This window comes from Megascapheus bottae, chromosome X, assembly GCF_031878675.1.
Source record: "Megascapheus bottae isolate mThoBot1 chromosome X, mThoBot2.hap1, whole genome shotgun sequence".
In the NCBI taxonomy this organism is placed as follows: domain Eukaryota; kingdom Metazoa; phylum Chordata; class Mammalia; order Rodentia; family Geomyidae; genus Megascapheus; species Megascapheus bottae.
In genome coordinates, this window is record NC_143547.1 from 40,279,383 (window position 1) to 40,298,872 (window position 19,490).

At 41.5% G+C, this 19,490-nt stretch overlaps 1 protein-coding gene across 4 annotated transcripts in view; it reads right to left on the minus strand.

Annotated features, from left to right (window-relative positions):
* Taf1 (TATA-box binding protein associated factor 1) overlaps positions 1-19,490 on the minus strand; it is a 92,764-nt gene that overhangs the window by 8,329 nt on the left and 64,945 nt on the right. For all 4 annotated transcript variants that reach the window (XM_090325929.1, XM_090325928.1, XM_090325927.1 and 1 more), the window contains 6 exons: positions 17,498-17,590; positions 17,328-17,412; positions 8,451-8,518; positions 6,661-6,777; positions 1,578-1,703; positions 502-658 (listed from right to left, as the gene is read on the minus strand). In XM_090325929.1, coding sequence (XP_090182055.1) covers positions 502-658; positions 1,578-1,703; positions 6,661-6,777; positions 8,451-8,518; positions 17,328-17,412; positions 17,498-17,590 — 646 coding nt within the window. The remainder of the gene's footprint in view (positions 1-501; positions 659-1,577; positions 1,704-6,660; positions 6,778-8,450; positions 8,519-17,327; positions 17,413-17,497; positions 17,591-19,490) is intronic.

Sequence of the window (19,490 nt, forward strand, 5' to 3'; positions counted from 1 at the left end):
TTAATAGATAAGCTTCCTGGAGTAGGAATTCAACTTAGTAGAATATTTGCCTATTATACATACATGAGAGAAAGAAAGGAAGAGAAGAGAGAAGAGGAGATAAGGAAACAACTTTAAAACTAGTTCCTCTCATACATCTATACATGCACTGTACCTGCATTTAACGTGTGTGTGTGTGTGTGTGTGTGTGTGTGTGTGTGTGTGTGTGTGTGTGTATTCTAGGGCTTTAACTCAGGGCTGTTTTCATCTTCAACAAGCATCCAAGTGAAAACAGCTACTTGGACACTGCCTTTTAAATGCTCATCTTTTGTGTCTTTTGTATGTGTATCTTTACATCCTCTATGGCCATTCTGAGTGCATAGTATCCTCAGTTCTATTAATGGAACTTCAATAAAAGAGGGAGCTTTTTTATAATAGCATTTACAGCCAAGAGCCTCTTATCCAGTACTGACAGTGCTACAGTGAATTCTACAGGAGCTGAAGTGAAGTAACAAGACTTACCAGAGAAAGGGTTATCCCCTTCCTCATCAGTTCCAGCATCTTCCTCATCATCTTCTCCTTCTGACATAAGCAAATCCTCATAAAGGACACTGGATTGAGGCTGTTGCACAGTTCCTTCCTCTTCATCTGCAACAGCATCATTTCCATCTTCACCTTCCTAAACGAAATCAGGTACAATTTAGAGTCCCACCCATCCATCTACTGCCTGAAGCTTGCTGCCTCACAAGCTGAGTCATTTTGGTGGATAAACTCTTTTAGCTCATTCCAAGGATTAAAGGATAGAGACCCTCTAAAGTCACCTTGGGATTTGACCTATCCTGTAATGTTGGCCTTCCAATCATATAAGGGCATTAACATAACCACATTTACTAGAGCTGTAAAGAAATCTCAGGTTTTCCATCTTCCTCTTGCTCATACCCTTAAGTATCTATATCTACATCAAATTCTTCCTCACTTAGCCTACTCTGGCCCTGGCACACCTGGATAAGAAACACAAATGTGCCTACAGGAGTAAATCAAGGTTGCCCCCCACAACCTCCCTGCCGGTCCTTGAACTCAGGGCCTGGATATTGTCTGAGCTTTTGCGCCCAAGGTTAGCATTCTACTACTTGAGCCAGAGATTACTTCTCGCTTTTTTTAAAGTTTATTGGAGATAAATGTCTCATGTATTTTCCTACTTGGGTTGGCTTTGAATAGAAATCCTCAGATCTTAGCAACCTGAGTAGCTAGGAGAGCCACCAGCACATGGCTGCCAGTCATTTTCCCCTCCTAGTCCTATGGCATTAAATGCTGTCTCTGAGCACTTTCTGCTCAAGAATAGCACTTTACCACTTAAGCCACAGTACCAGTTCTAGCTTTTTCTGTGATTAATTAGAGAGAAGTATCTCACAGACTTTCCTTCCTGGGCTGACTTCAAACTGGGATCCTCAGATCTCAGTCTCCTGAGTAGCTAGGATTATAGGCGTGAGCCACTGGTGTCTGGCTGCCAGGCATCTTTGATGTATGTTAAATGTCATTTTTCTACCCTTGATCTTCAAGACATAACAACAATCTCAATCAGAAAAAGAACAACCTACCTGTGTTACTTGCTTTTCTGGAGTAGCAGTGGGAATATCCAGGACAGACAGACTGCTCTCATCTTGAAATACAGAGGCATCTCGAGACACACTGAGGGATGTGGTGGTATCATATAAATCAGGAGGCTATGGCATAAAACACAGAGTTTAGCTTCTACTAAGTGGAAGAAGTTAAGAAACACAGAGAATTTCCCTTTAAACCATTCACTGTAAAAAAAAAAGTCATGCAGAACAATCCAGTTAAAGAAAAAACATAGTTTAGCATAGCTTTATAAGCAAAGTTTTTGGAATCTTACAAATGTTGCCTATTCTAGTATGTATTCGAAACCCTAATACAAAAACATATAGAAGCTAAGGGACAATTTTATGCTTTAACAGCCTCTGTAGTTAGAAAGCTACTTTCTTCTAAGTCTTATATTATTGTCTTTTGGCCCAAGATTTATCAGTGCTCTATTGTTTATTTAAAGATATATAAAAGGAAACAGAATAAAGGGAGTTTAATTCTAACCAGAGCATGAAATGTCTTGACAGTTCATGAGCTTGTCAGAGGTGCTACAAAACAAAATGGTGTAGTGAAAAATCAATGGGCTTTGGAATAAACTACCCTCAGTTTGAGTCTTGGCTCTATCACTTACTCCATGATCAAATTTAACAAAATACTTAATCTCTCTAACTCTTGTTTTCCTCCACTGCAAAGTATGGATAATGATGTCTAACTCACAAGTGTATAGTGATGAGATAGTTATACCTAATATTTCATACATAATAAACTATGGATCCCTTCCCTCTTAATTCTCCTAAGCAGAATAGGAATTTAGTGAATGGCTATACAGTGATAAGAGTGAATAGGTACAATTTTATAATATAAAGTAAAATTAAAAGAACAAGACACAAGAGGCTTGGAGTTTGACCTAGTGGTAGTGCTTGCGTAGTATGCACAAAGACCCAGGTTCGATTCTTCAGTGCCACATAAATAGAAAAAGCTGGAATTGGTGCTGTGGCTCAAGTGGTAGAGCTCTAGCCTTGAGGAAAGCCCAAGGGCAGTGCTCAGGCCCTGAGCACAAGACCAGGACTAGCAAAAAAAAAAAGGACAAGACACAAAATCATATCGATGAATTTCATTTTAAAAGGATCGAAACCCAGGTGCTGCTGGCTCATGTCTATAATCCTAACTATTCCGAAGGCTGAGCTGGATGGTGTCTCACGCTTGTACTCCTTGCTACTCAGGAGGCTAAGATCTAAGCATCAAGATTCAAAGCCAGCCCAGGCACAAAAGGACCTGAGACTCTTATCTCCAATTAACTTCTAGAAAATGGGAAGTGGGCTTGGCTCGAGGGTAGGGTGGTAGCTTTGAGCTGAAGAGCTCAGGGACAGCGCACAGGCCGAGTTCAAGCCCTTTGACCCACAAAATCAATCAATCAATCAATCAATCAATCAAACAGAAGGCTGAGATTTGAGGACCACAGTTTAAAAGCCAGGGTGGGCAGGAAAGTCTGAGACTTATGTCTAATTAATCACCAAAAAGTTGAAAGTGGAGCTACTGCTCAAAGTGGAAGATGACTAGCCTTGAACACAAAAAGCTCAGGACAGAGCTGAGGCCTAGTTTGAGACCCAGGATTGACACAAAATAAAAAGTATTTATAAACACACAACAAATATTAAAATAAAAATTTCAAAGTGGCAGATGTTTATTCTGAGTGACAGAACTATCAAGAAACAATATTTCTTACTTGCATTTTACTTTTTCCTTCCCCCAACCAACAGAAAACCTAGATATGAAAGCCTGTACCATAGCTCACACCTGTAAATCCTGGCTACTCAGGAGGCAGAGATTTGAGGATTAAGGATTAAGCCAGCTGGGGAAAAAAAGGACTTGAGACTCTTATCTCCAGTTAACCTCTAGAAAACTGGGAAGTGGGGCTTGGCTCAAGGGTAGGGTGGTAGCCTTGAGTTGAAGAGCTCAGGGACAGCACCCAGGCCAAGTTCCAGCCCCATGACCCCCCCACACACAAAGAAAACCTAGCTATAAGTCAGGTATGGTGATGCACATCTGGAATCTCAGCACTCAGGAGACCAAGGAAGCAGGATTCTAAGTTTCTACCTAGCTGGGCTATATAGTAAGACCATCTTAAAAGGAACAATAGTAACAAACTCCACATAAGTGTTACTGTGTGTCTTAAAAGCAAACAGGCAAGAAAGACTGACAAGAAGATTTAGAAAATGGAGGCAAGACAGAATTAAAAACATTACAGAGCAGATAAACCAATTAGATCAGAAGGGAAAATGAGGAACTTTCTGCAAAATCTTTAGGATAGCAAGGAAAGTAAGAACTGTGGGAAACTACAGGGTGAACAGTTGTAAGGTATTGAGCTGAATGCATGATGTAATACCAGGTAAGTGGAAATACTCGAGTGAATATTGACAACACCATTTAGAAATGGTCTGTTTATGTGTGAATGCCCCCAGAGTCTTATATAACTTATTGTGACCAGAGGCAATGACTCAGGGATGGGGTCTTTTAAAACAGAGATATATAAGTGAAGGTAATGATGAGTGAAATGGAAAAATGAAGTCATACGATCCATCGCCTACTCATCATATGAAACCTTAGTGTCACAAATAACAGGTGTTGCTCAGGAAGAATAGTTGACAGGTTTTCCTCAGTCATGTGGGGTATGGAAAAGAAAGGAAGATGACTTTCAGGCCCAAGGCTTATACTCACCATTGGACTAGGCTTAGATGGTAGTCACAAAGTACTAGAACTGAGCAAATCATGTGCCATTCAGTTGGTAAAGTCTTCTGGAGAATGATAGCTAATACCCAAGTTTTAACTTACCAGAAAGTACCTTATGGAAGCTGTGGGCCTATTAGCAAAGAGGGCCTTCCTGGGCAACATCATTCACCCAAGCCCCCTTGTCCCAATCTGCCCACACACTTCAAGAGCCTTTCCTTGTTCTGGACCTTGAAGAAGTATCTGAGAGATCTTTTTACCTGGCCCCTCAGTAACCTAGGTTTGGGGATGAAAGAGAAAGTAAAAGATAGACAGAGAAAGTATAGGAATGTGACACAGAGATAGCAATAATCCAGCAGAGATCATATACATTATATTGTGAGTTCAGTGAAACCTGAATAGAATAGGAAAAAAAAATTCCTAGGGGAAAGGGGTGATCCCGCATATAAAATATTTGATTAAGCCGGGCACAGTGGCTCATGACTGTAATCCTAGCTATTCAGGATGCTGAGATATGAGGATCATGGATCAAAGCCAGCCCGGGCAACAAAACTCCTTGTGATGACTCTTATCTCCAATTAACTACCAGAAAACTGGAAGTAGTGCTATGGCTAAAGTGATAGAGCAGTAGCCATGAGCTGAAGAGCTCCGGGACAGCACCCAGGCCCAGATTTCAAGCCCCAGGACCAACAAAAACAAAACAAAACAAAACAAACAAAGCCTGGCACAGTGGCTCATGCCTGTAATCCTAGCTATTCAGGAGGCTGAGATCTAAGGATCATGGTTCAAAGCAAGGGCAGGCACTAAAGACAGTGACACCTTATCTCCAATTAATCACTGGAAAACAGGAAGTGGGGCTGTGGCTCAAGGGGTAGAGTGGTAGTCTTCAGTTGAAGAGCTCAGGGACAATGCCCAAGTCCATGGGTAGGGTGACAGCCTTGAGCTCAAGAGCTCAGGAACAATGTCCTGGCCCAGAGTTCAAGTTCCATGACTCACAATGTAAATAAGTAAATAAAGAATAAAATATTTGGTTAAATTTAAAAGAGACTCTATGGCCAAGAGTTTGGACTAGTAGTATAGTCTTGCCTAGCACGCACGAAGATCTGGGTTCAATTCCTCGGTACCACATACATAGAAAAAGCCACAAGTGGTGCTGTGGCTCAAGTGGTAGAGCTCTAGCCTTGAGAAAGCCCAAGGACAGTGCTCAGGCCCTGAGTTCAAGCCCCAGGACTAGAAAAAAGAAAAGCAAACAAACAAAATAGTCTCGGGGCTGGGAGTTTGTCTTAGTGGCAGAGTACATGCCTAGCATGCACACAGACCCGGGTTTGATTCTGTGGTACCACATACATAGAAAAAGCCAGAAGTGGTGCTGAGACTCAAGTGGTACAGCTCTAGCCTTGAGAAAGCCCAAGGACAGTGCTCAGACCCTGAGCTCAAGCCAGGGACTGACAAAAAATGTCTCTAGGGACTTTATAGACAAGGTTCCAACAGAGAATATTTACTCAATGTCTACTATGTGTCAGGCAAATCAACTAGTTGATTGAAAAGCAGATTTTAGAGAAAAGGAAACTGAGTTAGAGAGGTTAACTTCCCAAGATCACAAAACTAGACAAGCGAAGAACTAAGACTCAAATCCAGGCCTGTTTTACATCAAATCTCATGTACTTTTCATTCCACCACAGGTGTCTCCAATTGAGAAGCCAAGCACTGTTATACAGTGTTTACGTTCTACTCATCAAATATGCCAATGCTCTACGAGTATAATATTCAAGAAATACTATACTCTCAGTATAACCAGAGTCTAGCCAGAAAGTCTAAAATTTACTTATCCATCTTGCTTTCCAGTGTTTTGACATGTTCACTTAAGAACGTTATAAATATTACCCAGGAAAACGGGTGGCATGGTAACTACACTAATGTATCTCTCAAGGAAAAAATAATGAGGCATCATAAGGCACAGTAACAATGGAGTTCATGTCTATAACTAAACAGCCTATACTTCAGGGGATGTTCTAGAACTCCAAATTTTATGGACAGAAGAACTAGAGATCTAGAGGATACCTCTGTCTATAGCAGCCAGGATTCAGTATTCTACCAAATACTGTCAAGACAACTTAGACCCCCAACCCCCTTCATTCACCCCATGGCTACTGCTTTTGGATTCCACAAGGCCACCAAGACCCATGGCCCTCACTCACCTTGGCCTTTGAGAAGACAAGAAAGCACACGAAAGGCATATGAAGAGGAAGGACAGAGAAGAACGGAATCTCAGTAAATAGCTCTGAAAACAGGCTCCCAAATTCCCAAACCAATAAAAAATTCTAAGAAAAAGTTTATTGTCCTTAGACTCACCTGAGGTGTGAAGGGCCCTGGTGTCATTGGGTCCAGACTTTCTAAATCTGCTTCCTCCAAAGCTGCTTCTTTAGCTGTACAAATATCCTTTTCGAGTTGAGTCAGATGTTCATCATACTAGAAAATGAAGAGGAAAATTACTTGCACATCCATGGTCACTGCTGCATTATTCACAATAGTCAAGTTATGGAAATAACCTGGATGCCCTACAACCGATGAGTAGATCAGAACAATGTGGTGCATATACATTATGGAACAGTTACTAATCTATTAGAAAGAATAATATTAGGTCATGGGGAAGTGGCACTGTGGCTTGAGTGGTAGAGCATTAGCCTTGAGCTGAACAGCTCAGGGACAGCACCCAGGCCCAGAGTTCAAACCCCACCACTAACAGAAAGAAAGGAAGGAAGGAAAGAAGGGAGGGAAGAAGGGAGGGAGGGAGGGAAGGAGGGAAAAATAGAAAGAAAAAGAAAAAGGAAGGAAAGAAGGAAGGGAAATATTCATTCAACGGGCGTGTTGGCTCACTTCTGTAATCCTAGATACTCAGGAGGCTGAGATCTGAGGATCATGGTTCAAAGCCAGCCTGGGCACTAAAGTTCCTAAGACTCTTACTTCCAATTACCACCGGAAAACCGAAAAACCAGAAGTGGCCCTATGGCCCAAGTGATAGAGCCTTGAGCTGAAGAGCTTAGGGACAATGCCCACGACCAGAGTTGAAGTCCCATGACCGACAAAAAAAAAAAAATATTATGTCATTTGCAGGGAAATGGATGGACCTGGAATAAATCATATTAAATAAGTCAAGCTCAGAGAGACAAACAGAGCATGTTTTCTCATACGTGGAAGTTAGATGTAAGATGTATCCAGACACAAGTTATACAAGACTCAAGAGGCATTCACACTCAGACTGAAGGAAGATATTGTTAGGGGAGGAACCAAAAAGTTTAACTCCTCTGAACATTTAAAAGATTACTGGAAGGGCCGGGAGTTTGGCCTAGAGGTAGAGTGCTTGCCTAGCATGCACAAAGACCAGGGTTCAATTCCTCAGTACCACATACATAGAAAAAAAAGCCAGAAGTGGTGCTGTGGCTCCAGTGGTAGAGCTCTAGACTTGAGAAAACCCAAGGACAGTGCTCATGCTCTGAGCCCAAGCCCAGGACTGAAAAAAAAAGTAAACAAAAAAAAAGAAAAAAGAAAAACCAAACAGAAAAGTAAAATATCCCTAAAAAAAGACTATTGGAAATGGTGCTGTGGTTCAAAGTAGTAGAGAGCTAGCCTTGAACTAAAGAGCTCAGGAATGACAGTGCTAAGGCCGAGTTCAAGCCTCAGAACTGACAAAACAAAAAGACAAGGAACCAAGGTGGCTCATGCCTATAATCCCTAGCTCCTTAGGAGGCTGAAGTCATAGGCTCACAGTTCAAAGCTAGCCGGGGTAAAATGCTCAGGGATAGTGTCAAAGACTCAAGTTCAAACCCCAATATCTCTTTGCACATGTGCATGCACACATGTGTGCAGATCACAGTTCAGGCTGTGTGCAGATCACAGTTCAAATCAAGCCTGGGTAACCAGCTCAGGGACAGTGTCAAAGACCAAAGTTCAAATTGCAGAATCTCTTTGCACATGTGCATGCACACAGGTGTGCATGCGCGCACACACACGTATACACACACACACACACACACACACACACACACACACACACACACACACGCACGCGGAATGTCTTGTTGAAAGGAACAAGAAGACTGCATAGAGCTAGATCACAAAGGGACCTTCATCCTACCACTTACCTCGGTTAATGTCTGGTAACAAACATTCACAATCTCCTGAGCAGTCTTAGTATATTGACTCTCAGAACCTATAAGTGAAATAAAAAAATAACAGGGCATTATTCCTAAGTGGGTTTTTTTCTTTTTGTGAGTTATGCGGCTTGAACTCTGGCCTGGCATTGCCCCTCAGCTTTTCAGATCAAGGCTACTGCCCTACCTCTGGAGTCACAGCCCCACTTCCCATTTTCTAGTGATTAATTGGAGATAAGAGGGTGAGTTTTGAACTGTGATCCTCAGATCTCAGCCTCCTGAATTGGTAGGATTACAAGTGTGTGTGAGTCCGCTTTTTTTTTTTTTTTTTTTTGCCAGTCCTGGGGTTTGAGCTCAGGGCTTGGGCACTGTCCTTGCACTTTTTTTTGTGGATTGTTGGGTCTGGTGAGCTCTTCCATTTAAGGCTCCAGCACTATCCCTGGAGCCACAGTGACACTTCATGTTTTCTAGTGGTTAACTGGAGATAAGAGTCTCATGGTTCCCTGGCTTGCCCTTGGACATTTTTTTTGCTCAAGGATATGGCTCTGTTACATGAGCCAGAGCTCCATTTCTGTGTATGTGGTATTGAAAAATCAACCCCAGGATTTCATGCATGCTAGGGAAGCACTCTACTACTAGGCCACAATCCCAGCCCCATCCCTGAACTTTCTTTCTTTGCTCCAGCTAGTACTCTACTACTTGAGTCAGTCCTACTTCTGGTTTTTTGGTGTTTAACTGCAGATAAGAATCTCAGCCATTTTCTTGCCCATGCTGGTATCCAACTGTAATCCTAAGATCTCAGCTTCCTGAGGAGCTAGAATTACAGGTGTGAGTCACTGGTGCCCAGCTATGGAGTCATTTTCAAATGTGTGTACCTGGCAAAATAGGGAGTTACTTTTTAATGGATATAGAGTTTTTGTTTGGAAAAAGTTCTGGAAATGGAAAGTGGTAATAATTTCACAGTACTGTGAATATATTAAGAGTGATTTGGTTGGGTGTGACAAGAGGCTCACATCTGTAATCCTAGCTACTTAGGAGGCTGAGATCTGATAATCACAGTTTGAAGCCAGATGAAACAGGAAAAACAGTGAGACTATTTTTTTTTGTGGGTCATGGGACTTGAACTCGGCCTGCTCACTGTCCTGAGCTCTTCACATCAAGGATACCACCCTACCCTTGAACCAAGCCCCACTTCATGTTTTCTAGAGGTTAATTAGAAATAAGAGTCTCAGGTCCTTTTGTGCCCAGGCTGTCTTTGAACCTTGATCCTCAGATCTCAGCCTCCTGAGTAGCTAGGATTACAGGTGTGAGCCACCATGCCCCGGCTACCACAGAGACTTTTAACTACAATTAAGAACCCAAACAGCCAGAACTGGAGCTATGGATCAAGTGACAGAGTGCTAACCTTTAGCAAAAAAAACCCCAAAGAGATAGTCTCCAGGCCCCGAGTGCTCCCAGGACCAGCACAAGGAAGGAATTAAGGAAGGAAGGAAAGAAGGAAGGGAGGGAGGGAAGGGAGAGAGAGAGGAGAAGAGAGGGAGGGAGGGAGTGAAAGAGGAAGGAAAGGAGGGAGGGATAGAGGAGAGAGAGAGGAAGGGAGAAAGAAATGAAAAAGAAAGAGACAGAAAGGAAGCTGTATGTGGTGGCTCACGCCAGTAATCCAGCTGAGATCTGAGGATCAAGGTTCAAAGCCAGCCTGGGTACTAAAGTCTGTAACACTCTTATCTATAAATAACCACTAGAAAAACAGAAGTGGCGCTGTGGCTCAAGAGGTAGGGTGGTAGTCTTGAACTGAAGAGCTCAGGGACAGTGCCCAGGCCCAGAGTTCAAGCCCCATGACTGACAAAAAAAAGAAAGGAAAGACAGACTGATCTGTATACATTTTAAGGTTAAAATAACAAAATTTTAAAATGATGAATATTTTATAATAATGGAAATCTGGCTATAATGCAAAAAGATTGACATCAAAAGCCCAAGGTAGGATTGAGGAATTTTGGTTCTCTTTCACTATGTGAGCTTTATGCCATGATTATAAATACATGCTGATGGCTCACACCTATAATCCTAGCTACTCAAGAGGCTGAGATCTGATGATCATAGTTCAAAGCCAGCACAGGTAGGACAGTCTATGAGATTCTTACTATCAATTAACCACCAAAATTCTGGAACTGGTGCTGTAGTACAAAGTGGTAGAGCACAAAGTAAGCACAAGTGCTCGGGGACAGTGCCCAGACCCCTAGATCAGGCTCCATGAGCAATAAATAAAATAAAATGAACATATGTTAGCCCTAAACACTGTCAGGATAAAAAAGAACCTTATTTATTAGTAGAGGCTTTATAGCCCAGAACTGGAGAATGGTATTATGTAAATTCTTTTTTTTAACATAGGAAAAAAGTTTCTCTTCAAACATTATTGATAACCATCTTCTTACGGATGTACACTTGTTTGAACCATGTATTAGGTAGAGAATACAGAGACCTCCAAAAACGGTAGGACTAGTTAAGGGGTCTTCTGTTGCCCCATTCTTGGGGTTCCTGTCACTCTATTATTTTATGTGTATATGAGGAGTGTTTGGGCATTACAATCTGGTGTTTTTCTCTGAGACTCTCCTCCTTTGGTCTCATTGTGCCTGGGTGTCTTGAGTCCTGTTTACTTCGTTGTGTCTCACTATATTTTAAATCTAACATCTATTATGTAGATTCTTTAAGCATTCTTTTAATATATTAACAGTGTTGAGTCATCTACTCATATTCATTAAACAAACTCAAAGCTGGGGCTAGGAGTTTGGCCTAGTGGTAGAGTGCTTGCCTAGCATGAACCAAGACCCAGGTTCAATTCCACAGTACCACATACATAGGAAAAATCCGGAAGTGGTACTGTGGCTCAAGTGGTAGATTTCTTGCCTTGAGAAAGCCTATGGACAGTGCTCATGCCCTGAGTTCAAGCCCCAGGACTGGCCAAAAAGAAAAAAAAACTGACTCAAAGATTTAGACTTAGCCCAGTTAAATAAAAAGCAGCATATGTACAATAGCAACAATACAAAACAAGAATGTTCGATAGCAGTAAAAACGGTAACATATAGAAAAGTGAATTAACACAGTTGCCTAATAAAACTATATAAAGATAGCTGAGAGTTTGGCGTAGTGGTAGAGTGCTTGCCTAGTATGCATGAAGACCCAGGTTCGATTCCTCCATACCACATACATAGAAAAAGCTGGAAGTGGTGCTATGGCTGAAGTGGTAGAGCTCTAGCCTTGAGGAGGCCCAAGGATAATGCTCAGGCCAAGTTCAATAGACAGGATTGGCAACATAAATAAATAAATAATAAATAGATAATAAATACATAAATAACGACCTTATTTTAACTATATGAAAAAAAGTTAAACTTAACGTGAGGTATGTGAATAAAAAATTTGAATAAAGAAACACTGTTTCCAGGTAGAAAAAGCAACATTATAAAGACATACACTCCTTGCAAATTAATCCATACATTAAATAAGTAATGTATTTTTTTTTGTCAGTCATGGGGCTTGAACTCTGGTCCTGGGCGCTGTCACTGAGCTCTTCAGCTCAAGGCTACCGCCTTACCCCTTGAGCCACAGTACCACTTCCTGTTTTCTAGTGACTAATTGTAGATAAGAGTCTCTTGGACTTTTGTAGGACTCTAATGCCAGGGCTGGCTTTGAACCACGATGCTCAGATCTCAGCCTCCTGAGTAGCTAGGATTACAGGCAGGAGCCACTGTACCTGACAAGCAATTTATTATGTATGTATGTATGTATGTATGTATACTTAAGGCAATGTGAAAATCTAGCAAAAACATTCCTCGTGTTTACTTAGAATAATTTTTTAAAGACTGACAAGACATTTAAAATTATAAGCCTTTAACAATAAAGTGATCTCTATTGGTGGTTAACAGTACCAGGTCTTCACAAATAGCTTAATGAAGCAGAAGAAAGAACAATTAAGTTCTTGAAGTTTTCCAAATATTTCATTAAATTCATACTGTTGTTGGCAATCTGTGACAACAACCAGTCTAACACTGAATATCTCCATTAAAAATGGAGCTTATTCAGAAACAAACAAAAAACTTCTCTGAGATAAGGTCTTGCTATGTATTTCAATATGGCCTGGAACTTGATATATTAGTCCAAGCTTTCCTCAAACTCATAACCTTTTTATTTCAGCATCACACATTCTTGGATAATAGGTTTGAACCATCACACCTAGCACACTTATTGTTTTATTAGTGTCTTCTGCATTTTGTAAGAGTACCTAACAGGTCTGCCCTAACACAATCTGCATGACATTAGCCTTTCTTAAGCACCCTTGTTTATCATTTGCAATACATTTGCAATATAATTTCCAAAACATCATGAACCCATTAGCAAAACTATTGCCAGAATTCTAGGTATTTTTAGGAAATACCAAGAGAGATAATTGATGAAGCATTTCTACTCTCTAATGTCCAATGAGTAATAAGAAGTATCAACCTGGAGTATAAAAGCCTAGGACAGTGGCTCATGCCTGTAATCCTAGCTGCTCAGGTTGCTGAGGTCTGAGGATCAAGGTTCAAAGCCAGCCCATGTGACTCATTTCTGATTAACCACCAGAAAACTGGAAGCGGTGCTCTGGCTCTAGGGTAGGACAGAACGCAGGTCCTGAGTTCAAGCCCCACAACCGACAAAAAATAAATAATAAAAATAAAAACCCGGGCCGGGAGTTTGGCCTAGTGGTTAAAGTGCTTGCCTAGCATGCACGAAGACCCGGCTTCGATTCCTTGGTACCACACACATAGAAAAAAGCCGTAAGTGGTGCTGAGGCTCAAGTGGTGGAGCTCTAGCCTTGAGAAATTCCAAGGACAGTGCTCAGGCCCTGAGCTCAAGCCCAGGACTGGCAAAAATAAATAAATAAATAAAAATAAAAACCCAGGATCAGTGTTCAGCCCCTAAACTCAAGACCCAGGACTAAGTGGGGCAGAGGGAGGGAATCTCATCTCCCACCACTTCCCTCCTCTAGTCAAGTACAATTCCTAAACTTGTCGTGGTTTTCATTCTTTTACAGTACCAAACATTCTGCTTTCCTTACAGAATATGCCATCCCTCATTTTTCTGTTGGTTGTCCCTTTCTTCACCTCTTCTTTCCAATTTTCTGTCTCTGCCAAGTAATATGGTAAACTTAAGAGCCATACTACTTGGGCTGTTAAATTCTTTTTTTTTGTTTTGTTTTTTTTTTCCTCCCCAATCCTAGGGATTGACCTTAGGACCTGTCCCTGAGCTTCTTTGTGCTCAAGGTTAGCACTCTACCACTTGAACTGTAACACCATTTCCCACTTTTTCTGAGCAGTTTATTGGTGATAAGTCTCAGGGACTTTTCTGTCTGTCTGGCTTCAAGTTACCATCATCAAGCTAAGCACTTGTAGCTCCTGCCTATAATCCTAGCTACTCAGGAGGCTGAGATCTAAATCGAGATTTTTTTTTTTGCCAGTCCTGGGCTTGAGCTCAGGGCCTGAGCACTGTCCTTGGACTTTCTCAAGGCTAGAGCTCTACCACTTGAGCCTCAGCACCACTTCCGGCTTTTTTTTTTCTATGTATGTGGTACCAAGGAATCGAACCCGGGTCTTCGTGCATGCTAGGCAAGCACTTTAACCACTAGGCCAAACTCCCTGCCCTTGGGCTGTTAAATTCTTAAATGAGATCTCAGCATCCTAGGGAATTTTCTCAAATGTACTTAAATGCTCTTTGTTTGCTTAAAGAGTCATATGGCATTGTCCAGTATTTAATTCCTTCTATGTTTTCCAATTTAGGCTAAAGTAAAAATTATTAGTACTGGGGTTTTAACTCAAGGCCTCATGTTTGGTTGACAGGTACTCTAAGATTTGAGCTATCCAGGCCTTACAAACTTAAGTATGGCACATTAAGGTCCTCTGGGATTTGACTCCTACCTAACTCTCAACATCTAACTGATTACTGATTCAACAACATATACACTTAAAATGCAACCATAGCCAGCATGGTGGCTCACATCTGTAATCCTACCTACTCAGGAGGCTGAGATCTGAGGATCAAGGTTCAAAGCCAGCCAGGGCACAAAAGGACCTGGGACTCTTATCTCCAATTAACCTCTAGAAAAAATAGGAAGTGGGGCTTGGCTCAAGGGTAGGGTGGTAGCCTTGAGCTGAAGAGCTCAGGGACAGCGCCCAGGAAAAGTTTAAGCCCCATGACCCACAAAAAAAAAACAAAAGCTACCCATAGCCAGGCAGTAGTGGTTCATGCCTATAATCTGAGGTACTCATGAGGCTACGAACTGAGGATCATTGTTCAAAGCTAGCTTTAGCAGCAAAGTCTGAGATTCTGATCTCTAATTAAGAGAGAAGGCCAGAAGTGGAGCTATGGCTCAAGTGGTATAGCGCTATCCTTGAGCATACAGTTTCAGGGACACTGTCACCCTCAGGGGAAAAAAGGTAAGTTATTATAAAAAATGCACCCACAAAACTCTGTCTTTACATATTGCTACTCTCTTTCACAGGTTCTGTCTACCAAGGATCATTGATCCTTTAGAATTCAGCTTAAGTTTCTCTTCCATTCTGACTTAGATTTTCTGACCTGTGGCACTCTGTATATTTCTATCAAAATATTTAAGTGCTAGACTTTTTTCTTTCTCTCAATTTGGTATTTATCTGTAGTATCGATTCATCCTAGTGCACATAAAAAAATGTGGGATGGGAGTTTGACCTAGTGGTAGAGTACTTGCCTAGCATGCACAAAAACCCGGGTTTGATTTCACGGTACCACATACATAGAAAAAAGCCAGAAGTGGTGCTGTGGCTCACACAGTAGAGCTCTAGCCTTGAGAAAGTCCAAGGACAGTGCTCAGGCCCTGAGATTAAGCCCAGGACTGGCAAAAAAAAAAGAAATGGGGTCTAGTCGTGTGGCTTGAACTTAGGGCCTGAGTACTGTCCCTAAGCCTATTTGTCCTACTGGAGTCTTAGCTCCACTTCCAAGTTTTGGGGTGGTTAACTGGAGTTAAGAGTCTCACAGATTTTCCTATGTGGGCTGACTTTGAACTATGATTCTCAGATCTCTGCCTCCTGAGTAGCTAGAATTACAGGTGTGAGCCACCAGCACCCAGCTAAAACCCAACTTTCATTACTTTATAAAACTTGCACTAAGTCTTAGTTTAAGACACTCCTCTTCTGTATGTCTTCTATTGCAGCATTTACTGAGCTGCATTTTAACTACCTCTCCACCAAATGAACTGTGAATTACTTGAGAACAGTGAGCATTCTTTATTTTCAGTAGAATAATTAGCTACATGACTCACTGCTCAAACAGGAAAATATACTATTCATGTATTGAACAAAACTCCATGAACTAAGGAAATTTGCCAAGGTCTACAGCCACACATTTTCCTAAGCTCAATTTATGGGGCAATTTTTCACACCTTGTGGAAATACAGTGGTGACTCAAAGCTCAAAGCAATAGCTGCTGCATATTATATTATTATTATTATTATTATTATTATTATTATTATTATTATTATTTGCTGGCCTTGGGGCTTGAACTCAGGGCCTGGGCACTGTTCTTGAGACTCTGTAATCAAGGTTAGTGCTTTACTACTTGATCCACAGAGCCACTTTCTGTTTTTCCTGAGTAGTTTACTGAAGATAAGGGTCCCATGGACTTTGCTGCCTGGTCTAGCTTTGAACCTTGATCCTCAGATCTCAGCCTCCCGAGTAGCTAGGATTACAGGCATGAGCCACTGATGTCTGGCTTTACTTTTTATTTATACTCAGATTTTTTCTGTTTTACAAATCTTTAAAAGTAAGCCAAGCCTACTTTTCACCATAAAACTTTAATGGTAAGTGGGAGCTAATTACTCACACCTGTAAATCCTAGCTACTTGGGAAGCTGAGATCTGGAAAACCAAGGTTCAATGCCAGCCTAGAAAAAGTCCATGAGGGGCTGGGAATGTGGCTTAGTTGTAGAGTGCTTGCCTAGCATGTATGAAGCCCTGGATTCAACTCCTCAGTACCATATAAATAGAAAAGGCCAAAAGTGGTGCTGTGGCTCAAGTGGTAGTATGCTAGCCTTGAGCCAAAGAAGTCAAGACAGTGCCCAGGCCCAGATTTCAAGCCCCAGGACTGGCAAAAAAAAAGAAGAAAAAAAGAAAAAGAAAAGTCCATGATGCCCTCCCTAACCCTTTTCAATCTGAACCATGTTGAAGGCTAAAATAGGGAGGATCATGTTTCCAGGCCAGCTAGATAGAAAAATATATAAGATTCTATTTTAGGGGCCAGGAGTTTGGCCTAGTAGTAGAGTGCCTGCCTAGCATGCAGGAAGTCCTGGGTTCTATTCCTCGGTACCACACACACAGAAAAAGCCAGAAGTGGTGCTGTGACTCCAATGGTGGAGGGCTAGCCTTGAGAAAGCCCAAGGACAGTACCCAGGCCGTGAGCTCAAGCCCGAGGATTGGCACAAAAAAAAATTCTATTTCAGCTGTAGTGTTAGAATAGGCCTGTGAGGACCTAAAGTAGCAATGATAGTAACCTAATGTAAGGTAGATCACAGCTTAGAAGCATACCTGAGTGGTGAAACCTTATCTCACTAAGAACCTCAAAAAAATAAGCTACAGATATGGTTCAAGTGAAGAGCATGATCCTAGCAAGTGTGAATCCCTGAGTTCAAATTCCAGTACTACTAAAAAAATCTTGGAATTAAACTTTATATAACACACACTCCTATGACTAATTTAAAAAAAAGCAGACGAAATCACTTGTATTTGACTGATTCAATCATTGCTCAAGGTGGTTTTAGGTAATACCTTGCATAGATTGATGGAAAAAAGAGAAAAGTTGAAATACCTACCATTGTACTTAACACTGTTGGCCAGAATAAGGTTTACATCATCTAGAAAGCTCTCCCGACTCTGGTATTTGTGCTTGGAAATATTCTATGATAAAAAGAACCAAGGACTCAAATTACATGTATAAAATACATCAACTACAAAAATGCATTTTTTTTATTAAACCACTTACCTTACGTATAGACTCTAAATCCATTGGGTTGACAATTACTTTGTAATAATCTGGAACAAACTTCTTATTGACTGGGTGATGAAATGGCCAAGACTAGTAAAAATAAAGCATGGGAATTAAATGGAAATCAGTCCTATTACAGAGATTCTCAAATTTGCTGAGTCACAAATACGTTTCACAGCCAGGTGCCGGTGGCTCAAGCCTGTAATCTTAGCTACTCAGGAGGCTGAGATCTGAGAATCATGGTTCATAGCTAGTCCTGGCTTTGAGAGACTCTTATCTCCAATTAATCAACAGAAAAATGGAAGTGGCACTTTGACTCAAGTGACAGAGCACTGAAGAACTCAGGGACAGCACCAGGCCCAGAGTTCAAGCCCCATGACAGACAGACAGACAACTGTTATGGACGCTTTTCCCAGGAAAACACAAACACAAAATTTTATATACAGTTTAAGTCATGGATTTTTTATTTTTTTGTGTGTTCCAATTCTGGGGCTTGAACTTAGGGTGTAAGTGCTTCTTTTGTTCAAAGATAGTACTCTTAACACTTGAACCACAGTTTCACTTCCACCTTTTAGGGGGTAGTTTATCTGAGATAAGAGTCTCATGAGGGGCCGGGAGTTTGGCCTAGTGGTTAAAGTGCTTGCCTAGCATGCATGAAGACCCGGGTTCGATTCCTCAGTACCACATACATAGAAAAAAGCCCGAAGTGGTGCTGAGGCTCAAGTGGTAGAGCTCTAGCCTTGAGAAAATCCAAGGACAGTGCTCAGGCCCTGAGCTCAAGCCCAGGACTGGCAAAAAAAAAAAAAAAAAAGAGTCTCATGAGCATTCCTGCCCAGGCTGGCTTTGAATGGTTTGAATGGTGATTCTCAAATCTTAAGACAGCCGATCACAGACATGAATCATTGACGACTAGCACATGGATTCTATTCCCTGACAGGATAAGGACCCCAAGTGCCTGGATAAAAGTACCATTTCTCTCTTTTTCTGTCTTTCCTTTTCTTTCTTTTTTTTTTTTTTGGTCAGGCATGGGGCTTGAACTCTGGGACTGGGCACTGTCCCTAAGCTTTTCCGTCCAAGGCTACCACTCTGCCATTTGAGCCATAGTGCCATTTCCAGTTCCCTGGTGGTTAACTGGAGATAAGAGTCTCACAGATTTTAGTGCTTGCGGTTGGTTTTAATCTGGATTCCTGAGATCTCATTGTCCTGCGTAGCTAGGATTACAGGTGTGAGTCACCGGTACTTGGCTAAAAGTCCTATTTCTAAATAAATATAATTCTTCTCCTTCTCCTTCTTCTTTTTTTTTTTTTTGGCTGGTCGTGAGGCCTGATCAGGACCTGGGCACCATTCCTGAGCTTCTTTTGCTCAAGGCTAGCAGTCTACTACTTGAGCCACAGTGCCAATTCAGGCTTTTTCTGAGCAATTTATTGGAGATAAGAGTCTCACAAACTTTCCTGCCTAGGCTGACTTTGAGATGCAAGCCTCAAATCTCAGACTCCTGAGTAACTAGGATTACAAGAATGAACCACTGGTGCCTAGCTTAAATACAATTCTTATTCCACAGTTTTATAGCATTACAAATAGATGATGCAACAAAAACAAAATACAGAGCCAGGCACCTTGAGTTTAACAACTCAGGGACAACACCCAGGCACAGAGTTCGAGCCCCACTACTGACAAAAAAAAATAAGTACAGAATTTATAGGGAAGATCATTACAGCAGTCTATAGAAGCCAGGTGCTGATAGTTCATACCTATAAGCCTAGCTACTCAAGAAGCTGAGATCTGAGTATCATGTTTCAAAGCCAGCTCAGATAGGAAAGCTTGTTGATCCTCTTGTCTCAACATAACTACAAAAAAAGTTGTAGTTGGAGCTGTGGTTCAAGTGGTAGAGCACTAGCTTTGAGCAAAAGCTCTAGGGCAGCACCTAGGCCTTGAATTAAAGCCCCAGAGCTTGCAAATACAGACACAGAAAATTTATAGAATTAGCTGT